The following is an 8,593-nucleotide window of genomic DNA, read 5'->3' as shown; positions in this document are numbered from 1 at the left end:
GCACCGCTGCCCAGGCCCCTCCCCGGCTCCCCGGCCGTTTGGCGAGCTTGTTTGTCTTATTTGTAATTTCTCCTAGGCCAGCCGGAGCAGGTCTGCTGGCAAGACGTGCGCCTCCCGCAGTCACGCGACCAGCCCCGGGTCCCGGCCGCGCGCTCGGCGGCGGCGGTGGCGGCGGCGGCGCGCCCGGGAGGCGGGGAGGCGCGGCGGGGCCACCTTAAGGCCGCGCTCGCCAGCCTCGGCGGGGCGGCTCCCGGCGCCGCGACCAATGATCTCCTCCTCTGTTTAAATAGACTCGCGGTGTCAATCATCTTCTCCTTCGTCAGCCTCCCTTCCACCGCCATATTGGGCAACTCCAAAAAGGGGGCTCGTCTTTTCGGGGGTGTTTTTTTTTCTTCCTCCCCGCTTTCCTCTGGGCTCACTCTCTCGCCGCTCCGCGACTCCGCGACGCCCGCAAGGTTTGGAGAGGGCGCTCGGGCGGCGGGACCCGCGGGCTCGCGGCGGCCGGGACTCGGAGCGGCTCTGCCCCCTCCTGTCTCGGCGGCGCTCGGCTCCCCTCCCCTCCGCTCCCCGCCCTCCCGCTTGAACGGCCGGGATCGGGGCTGCCTGGCCCCGGGGGGCTGCCCCTCGCCCCCTCCCCCAGCCCCGTGCGCGCCTAGACGCTCGGGCGCTGACTCGGCTCGCGTTTGTTTCTCTTGGCTCCAGGGGCCGGCGCAGGGCTTATAAAGAGGGGCTCGGGCTGGGTCGGGGCGTTTTGTTTTGTTCGGTTTTGTTTGACGAGAGAGAGAGCGCGCGCAAGAGCCTCAGTCGCCGAGACCCCCCACCCCCACCCCACCCCCCGGGAGGAAGATGTCAAACGTGCGAGTGTCTAACGGGAGTCCGAGCCTGGAGCGGATGGACGCCAGACAGGCGGAGTACCCCAAGCCCTCGGCTTGCAGAAACCTCTTTGGCCCGGTCAATCACGAAGAGTTAACCCGGGACTTGGAGAAGCACTGCAGAGACATGGAAGAGGCCAGCCAGCGCAAGTGGAATTTTGATTTTAAGAATCACAAGCCCCTGGAGGGCAAGTACGAGTGGCAGGAGGTAGAAAAGGGCAGCCTGCCCGAGTTCTACCACAGACCCCCGCGGCCACCCAAAGGCGCCTGCAAGGTGCCGGCGCAGGAAGGCCAGGATGCCAGCGGGGCCCGCCCGGCGGTCCCTTTACTTGGGTCTCAGGCAAACCCAGAGGACACGCATTTGGTCGATCAGAAGACTGATGCCCCGGACAGCCAGACCGGGTTAGCGGAGCAGTGCCCTGGGATAAGGAAGCGACCTGCCGCAGATGGTAATGACCCTTTCCGATGCCTAAAATGTCTGTCTGTGTCTGTCTGCCGTGCTCCTTTCCCTGCTCGAGGGTCTTTAACCGCAGCTTTCTTTTCAGCGAGTTCTGACTTAGCTTTTGGGGCGGAGGCGGGGGGAGCGCACTTTGCTACTCTGAGGTACATGAGTACATGCTATTTATTTAGTTGCCTGCTTGTCTGTTTATGACTTTTAAGTCAGAAGCTTGAGATTGTGTTATCTGATCATTTCTCTAACTGAAAACATCGCGGCTCCTCCCAGCTAGACAGCGGTAGGTATGTGACAACGTTGGGATGTTTATCAACTGCCTCCTTCTTCGCTTTGGAGAGAGAGCTTTGAAGCGTAGAAAATACACTTTCTGTTATGTGAAAACAACTTCATTTTGTGCCCTTAAAGGCCACTGGGAATGACGGACCCAGGATTGTGGGTGGAGGTGGTGGGTTTTTTGTCCCTTGACTCTTGGGCTCACTTCTGTCGGCCATTGTTTTTTTCTAATAAAGATTGTTTGTGTGTGTTCTTTTTAAAATTCCCTCTTGCCCTTAGATTCCTCTCCTCAAAACAAAAGAGCCAACAGAACAGAAGAAAATGTTTCAGACGGTTCCCCCAACGCCGGTTCAGTGGAGCAGACGCCCAAGAAGCCTGGCCTCAGAAGGCGTCAGACGTAAACCACTCGGTGGGTTGATGACTTGGAGCAAATAAGTGACACCCCAGTTGGGTTGCAGGAACTCGTGGGCTTTCAAGCCCCAAGATAACCCAATCTCAGTGGTGGCTGGCAGATGAAAACTTGTGGGCTTTTGTTTTATGCTTTGGGAGGACAAAAAGGTAGGAATGGGGAAGACTGGGAATCAGTGGGGAGGTACTATAGTTCTTCCCGGTTTTCACCTCCTGAGATTATTTTCCTTTGAAGCATAACTGGTCAGAACAAGTGTCCCAGGCAAGTACTTGTAACCGAGGCTCCGTGAGTAGGAAGGTCAGTTGCCTGAAGGTGCCATCAAAACATGTCCAGAACAATAGGTTCTTTTTCCATCTGACCAAGAGCAGGGGTCTGCCTTCATCCCACTTCATGAGAATTCATCTCCCACAGGACCACATTGACTCAGTAACAGATTTTGAGCTCTACATGGGCAAAAATGGCAAATAAATGATTTAATTCAGAACTTTGAGGGAAAAGTGAGGCACTTTTCCTCACTGAAAAAGTGGTTCATATCCAGATAATCAAATAGTTAGAAATGTCACGAGAGAAATATGTGACTTGCTTTTGTCTTTATCATTTTCATATGCTCTCACACTCTCTGGCTTCTGATAAGTTTGGAGGATGGAGAAGGAACCTGTGTGTTTAAAAAAATAAAACTGAAATGGAAGGCTCAAAAATACTAAGGTTCCTGCGGAATTTCTGATAACACTGAAGTTGCAAAGCAGAAGTTAGAGTGACTCTGCCAGAGTAAGCAATCCAGGAACACGTCAGCATGTGTATGCTAATCATGCTATAACAGGAGAAGCTGGGTACTTGTAGAGGAAATGGAGAGTACTTATCAGGGCTGGCAGGGGTAGCTGTACCCCCAACTTTAGAAGTGGAGATTTTTGCCATTTACTAAAATATGATCAACATGAAAAGCTAATTTGAATAATCAGCCCCCAGCTTTACACGGATTGGTCTTCTTAAGGATCAAACTACACATATTCATAGTCTGTAAACTTTTTACAATAACTATGTCCTTCTTTCTCTCTCCAAACACTCTAACTAGCCTAGCATATAAAGAGATCCTAAGAAATGTTTACACTAACTTTTAAAATCCTCATTTATAAAAATTTTAAAAAGGATGAAGGTGAGGTTCAAGTTGGTTGTGTTTTTAAATCAGTCTCATATATAGGACTTGGTTACATATACCTGATATTTTTCAGAGCTTATATAAAACAGTGCTATGAAACCTCTACATCACAGCTTCTATATATGAAGTAGGTAAATTGGATGAAAATGATTTCTGAAGTAACCCTAACACCTGCGGCTCTTGGTTTGTGACTTGTGGCATAGGTCGTCAGATGAGCAAATCAGACCTGCTGAATTTTGATCTGGCTACATTCTCACATACCGAGAAGCACTTGTTAGTAAATATTGCCAGTTCAGAGAATACAGGAAATCGTAGTAAGGACCTATTCATAAGCATTCGTGTGTATATTTGTACATATGACTAAGACTAGAAAATTTTGGGGGAAAAAAAAGTGAATAGAATTTTCTTTGGAGAGCCTTTATAAATATCATTGCCAGTTATTTTTCAAACTGAGAAAATTCTGCTACTCTTAAGTGTTATTGGTTTCTGAATTTTCCCATGTCTGTTCTTTCTCATCTTTGACCCCAATTCTCTAGACCAGGGTTTCTCAACCTCTGCACTGCTGACATTTGGGGCCGAATAATTCTTTGTTGAGGGAGGCTGTCCCAGGCATTGTAGAATGTTCTGGCAGCATCCCTGATCTATTGAAGCACATGCCAGTAAAAACCCCTCCGGTCATACCCAGTGTGACAACCAAAAATGTCTCCAGACATTGCCAAATGTCCCCCTGGGGGTGGGGGGATGGCGAGGGGCAGGCAGCAAAATTACCCACTGTTGAATACTGCTGTTCTAGACAAAAGCCTATAGCACAGGGGAGAGTGAAAAGCCAGTGAGAGAAATGTTGGTTGGAGATGACTCTAGTCACCAGCTTTTAGTATGTTCATTCTTTCCCATTGCTCAGGTATTTCCCAGCTAAAACTAACAAAATAATTCCGGTAATATATTGACAATGTTATTCTAGTGCCTTTTCTTCTAATTCTTTCTCCTTGTTTCTTTTGCAGAACTAAGAGTATGTTTCCTTGTTTATCAGATACATCACTGCTTGATGAAGCAAGGAAGATATAAATTAAAAATTTGGAATACATATCGCTGACTCCAAGAATGGACATCCTTTACAAGCACTGAACAGCAACAGACTTAATAACACTAAAGTTTTAGGCACTCTTAAATCATCTGCCTCTAAAAGCGTTGGATGTAGCATTGTGCAATTAGGTTTTTCCTTATTTGCTTCATTGTACTACCTGTGTATATAGTTTTTACTTTTTATGTAGCACATAAACTTTGGGGAAGGGAGGGCCGGGGTGGGTACTGAGGAATTGGCATGGGGGGTTGTATTAAGAGCTTGCTTCGATTTAGAGCAAGGACAAAAATATTTGACTTGCATGAAAAGAAGCAGTTTGGGGAAAGGGTTTTTGAATTATTTTCTTTAAAGATGTAATGTCCCTTTCAATGAAAACTGATATTTCATGTAAAAAATCATCCAAATTTGAACACTGGCTGCAGATAATTGCTGTTTATTTTTACATGAAGTTTTTTTCTCATTTGGGAGCTCTGATGATTCCGTTATGTAGTAGCAAATGGCTTTTTTTCTTTTTTTTTAACAACAACAAAAAACTCAGTGCTCCCCACTAGTATCCCTTACAATTGGCATTTACCAGTATTCAGCAGTCTGGTAATCACTCCAGGTACCTCTGGCCACTCTGGCATGTATGTGGGGAGTGTTCTGAATGCTCAGAATTGACCATTTAATTTTTATCAGATTTTTGAGAACATTTCTTAATTTTCTTTTCACTTCAGGGTGTGTAGACACAGTCAAAATAATTCTAAACCCTTGGATATTTTTAAAGATCTGTAAGTAACTTGACATAAAAAATAATGAAATAATTTTTAATTTACAGCTTCTCATTCAGTTTCTTAATTTGTCCAAAGGATAGTGGTATTTTTAAAGGAAAGTGCATATAGAGAAAAGCACCCGTGGGTTGGCGAAATGGATACTACATCTTTAAACAGTATTTTTACATTGCCTGTGTATGTGTATGAAACAAAACCATTTGAAGTGTACCTGTGTACATAACTCTGTAAAGACACTGAAAATTATACTAACTTATTTATGTTAAAAAGATTTTTTTTTTAATCTAGACAATATACAAGCCAAAGTGGCATGTTTTGTGCATTTGTAAATGCTGTATCGGGTAGAGTAGGTTTTTCCCCTTCTGTTCTTCTGTTAAATAATATGGCTATGCTTAAAAGGTTGCATACTGAGCCAAGTATAATTTTTTGTAATGTGTGAAAAAGATGCCAATTATTGTTACACGTCAAGTAATCAATAAAGAAAACTTCCAGAGCTATTCGTTGAGTTGAACTGTATGTAAATATACCTTACTAAGCTTGAGGTGTTCGACTTAGCATTCTAGTCATTTCCACAAATGTAATACGATGTGGCAAATACCTAGATAATTCAGGCCTACCACTCAGATGATGTTTATGTAGGACCGAATGTAGTAGTCACGCTTTTCCACTTAGTTCTGTATGGGTGGACAAAACTTTAGAAGTGGAAAGTGGGAAAGCCACATTTTCATATTAATAAGATGGTAATATTTATATCTTCTAGAATATGAATATGTCAGAACCAAAAATTCTTACATAAGTGTAGACTGATCACACACTTGCAGGATTGAAAATGAAACTAACATGGTGACTTCTCTAAATTCTGCATTTACACACACAGAATGTTGTAAGGAGCTAGTGCAAATTGTTCAGACCCCCTAAGCTACACCTCTCTTCCAAAATATTCAGATATATAGGTCCTTTAGCAGGGGGCGTGCATTCCACACTAATTTAGATAGAACAGGTATCCTTCAAATTGAACTGGCCATCACACACCAGTTCCTCAACTTTACATTTCCTGGTTACACTCTACACAACCTAAAACTGGTTAATCTGAATACCCAATCTGAGGGTTTGGGGGTCCCATATCCACATAGCAAAATTATTTTTTATTTAAATAAGAAAAAAAGTTAAACAGCATCTTTAAGATTTACTAAGATGATCCCTCTAATTTAAAATTCCCTTAGAAAATGTGGCTAAGGTGTAAAAAGTAATTATTTTTTCTAGGAATCTGCAAATGGTTAAATCGCAAAAATCTGGATTTGGATTAAATAGTTTCTCTTGAATAGTTGCATTTAATTTATTGTACCTCAAAGGGGGCTCTAAACAAGATGATTTCAGCTTATTTTGACCCGAAATTGCTTATCCAAAAAAAAAAAAGGATTGTCTGTCTGCGACTGCCGGGAAGGGAAAAATAGGTCCTTTGGTGGCTGGGCCACATCTTCCAAGTTGGGGTATTATTTTAATTAAAGGCTAAAGGTGTTTTTGTGATTCTATTCAAAACACGAAGGCAGGGTGTTTTTCAGGAAGAGACTGAGAAAGCAAGAAAAACAATTCAAAATGGGGAGGAAGGAGTGGAGAGTCAGGAAATAATGAAATAAAGTCTCTCTGAGCCAAAAAGTACTTTAAAACGTGTTTCTATCAGATGGGGGGCAAAAATCCTTTTCTAAAAGCTGCTTCTACCCCCCACCCCCGTTTCTTTCCCCAAGAGGCATCGTTAATCCGAATTTTTAGAGATTACGTTTTAGGAGTACAGGGCCAGAAAGAAGTGGATGCTCGCCGCGCCAGGCACGTTCACAGGAACGCAGCCCCTAAAGTCATCGTGTCGGTCCTTCGCCCGTTCTGCGTCAAGTCTCTAAAAGTGTCCCCGAGATTCTGACCGTTCTCTCCCCGACCCCAGACTGCCTGGCCCGCCGCGGGCGTCGCTCCGAGGGGATGCGGCCGCCGGCCCAGGCACCCCCCACCCCGCTACTCGGGCCACCGCGCCGTAGTCTCTCCGCCCCGAGCCGCAGCCTTACGATCGCCCGCCGCGGCAGTTGCGGGGTCGGGCTGACCGGAGCCTCGGCAAGAAAAGACTATCAAATCTAGCTCCTCGTCTGCTACCGGCGGCTCCCGCAACTCCCGGATCGCTGCGCGCAGTTCCCGCGCCCCGGGCACCCGCAGGCCGTGAAGGGCGGCTGCGCCTCGGCCCGCGCAGCTGGGCTGGGCGGTTTCTCCGAAACTTGCCTCTCTCATCATCTCCCCTCTGGGCTCAGAAAGAAGCGAAAACCCCCATTCCTCTCCACAATCAGACCCTGCCCATCAGTACCCCGTCAACTCCAGGGCGCTGGGGAGATGTGAGCGGAGGGGAGAACCTTTCCGAATTCGTGGACCCTCCAGGGCAGCAGTCCGCTCCCACCCCCACCCCAGGCTCCAATGATCCTCAGCCCCGCGCATTTCGAAAGCCTTCTCGGCTCGCCGGCGGCCCAGGAGGGCCGCAGCCGCGCGCTAGAGGGGCCGAGCGCCGCTGCCGCTCGCGGGGGTCGCTTCCTCGCTTACACCCGCTCTGCCAAGTCCCCCGGTCGCATCCCCGCTGCCCAGTGAAGGGGATCAGGGCAGAGCAGGGAAGAACTAGGAAACTGTGGGTCCAGGGGCGTGATTGCAGACGAAGGGGACCGTGGAAATCTACAGGAGGGGAGCGGGGCGCGCGGCCTTTCAGGCCACGGTGCGCCCACCGGCCGCGCGCCGGGACCTTTCCCGGATGCCGAGGAACGTTGCCTTCGCCATTTCATCTTCACCCTTGTTAGCGTAGACACTTGTTCTTCCGAAGCTTTTTCTGACTGGGAAAAAAAAGTGTTTTGAAAGCTCATCTAGGATCTGCTATCTGTTTTCCAGACTATTAGTTTTTTTTTTTTAAGTTTGCCAAGTCTTTCACCTGGGCCACACCCTATGCTCGCTCCCCTCCCTCCCGGCCAAAATTAAGGTGAAAATCCTGTGCAGTGGGGGAGGGCAAGAGGGTCCATGGTCACGCTTGACCCTGCCTTCCCGGGTGTCGGCATGGGGGCGGTGGCACCGCCTGTATCTCGGCTTGCGTGGGGGTGGGGCAGGGTGGGGTCAGCGCCAGCCCGGACCCCGCAGAACCGAAAGTGTAGCCTTCGCACGTCAATTCGAGGCCCCGTGGAGTGGGGGTGGGGGGGATGGTGGTGCTCTCTGCGTACTGGGCCTGTCCCGCGTGGGAACACACACAAGAGGGAGGCAGGAGTCAGTAAGTGAACAGTACAAAAAGGAGTAGAGGCGGGCTGGGCGCGAAACATCGACGCGCCTCAAAAGGAAGGCGAAGAAAAGGCCGGGAGAAGGGCGCGCAGCCGGGGGACCGCGGGGCCGGGGGATTGCATCATTGTAGCTCCCCCGCCAGAAAAAAAAATGGGCTCCGAACCGCGGCCACCATCATGGCGCTCGGGCCGGGCCGCGCTTCCCGCGCGCCTTCCCCGAGCGCACGGGGCCACGGGCGCTTCGCGTCGAGCGAGAGATCTGCGGACACGTTCCCCTTCCCTCTTTGGCAC

General features: G+C 48.4%; 1 protein-coding gene and 1 pseudogene across 2 annotated transcripts; both read left to right on the top strand.

The window, feature by feature from the left end:
* The first annotated feature begins 333 nt into the window (after positions 1-333).
* CDKN1B (cyclin dependent kinase inhibitor 1B) lies at positions 334-5,512 on the top strand. The gene is made up of 3 exons (XM_086401950.1): positions 334-1,321; positions 1,879-2,008; positions 4,166-5,512. Exons 1-2 carry the CDS (start codon positions 847-849, stop codon positions 1,998-2,000), a joined length of 597 nt encoding a protein of 198 aa, XP_086258076.1. The 5' UTR covers positions 334-846; the 3' UTR covers positions 2,001-2,008; positions 4,166-5,512.
* A 1,198-nt stretch (positions 5,513-6,710) lies between these two features.
* On the top strand, positions 6,711-7,622 carry LOC147372667 (uncharacterized; annotated as a pseudogene). The gene has a single exon (XR_015164242.1). The product of XR_015164242.1 is annotated as an uncharacterized LOC147372667 (transcript).
* Positions 7,623-8,593: the final 971 nt, after the last annotated feature.

Source organism: Bos grunniens, chromosome 5, assembly GCF_055505025.1.
Source record: "Bos grunniens cultivar Pamir isolate PY7600 chromosome 5, Bosgru_T2T1.0, whole genome shotgun sequence".
In the NCBI taxonomy this organism is placed as follows: Eukaryota; Metazoa; Chordata; class Mammalia; order Artiodactyla; family Bovidae; genus Bos; species Bos grunniens.
The sequence above is the reverse complement of the archived record's forward strand: the minus strand, read 5'-3'. Positions and strand labels throughout refer to the sequence as shown.

Bases quoted from the DNA above. Each gene is read 5' to 3' on its own strand.
- CDKN1B (XM_086401950.1), top strand. From the start codon at position 847: ATGTCAAACGTGCGAGTGTCTAACGGGAGTCCGAGCCTGGAGCGGATG. The intron at 1,322-1,878 runs GTAATGACCCTT...TCTTGCCCTTAG, and splicing joins GAAGCGACCTGCCGCAGATG to ATTCCTCTCCTCAAAACAAA.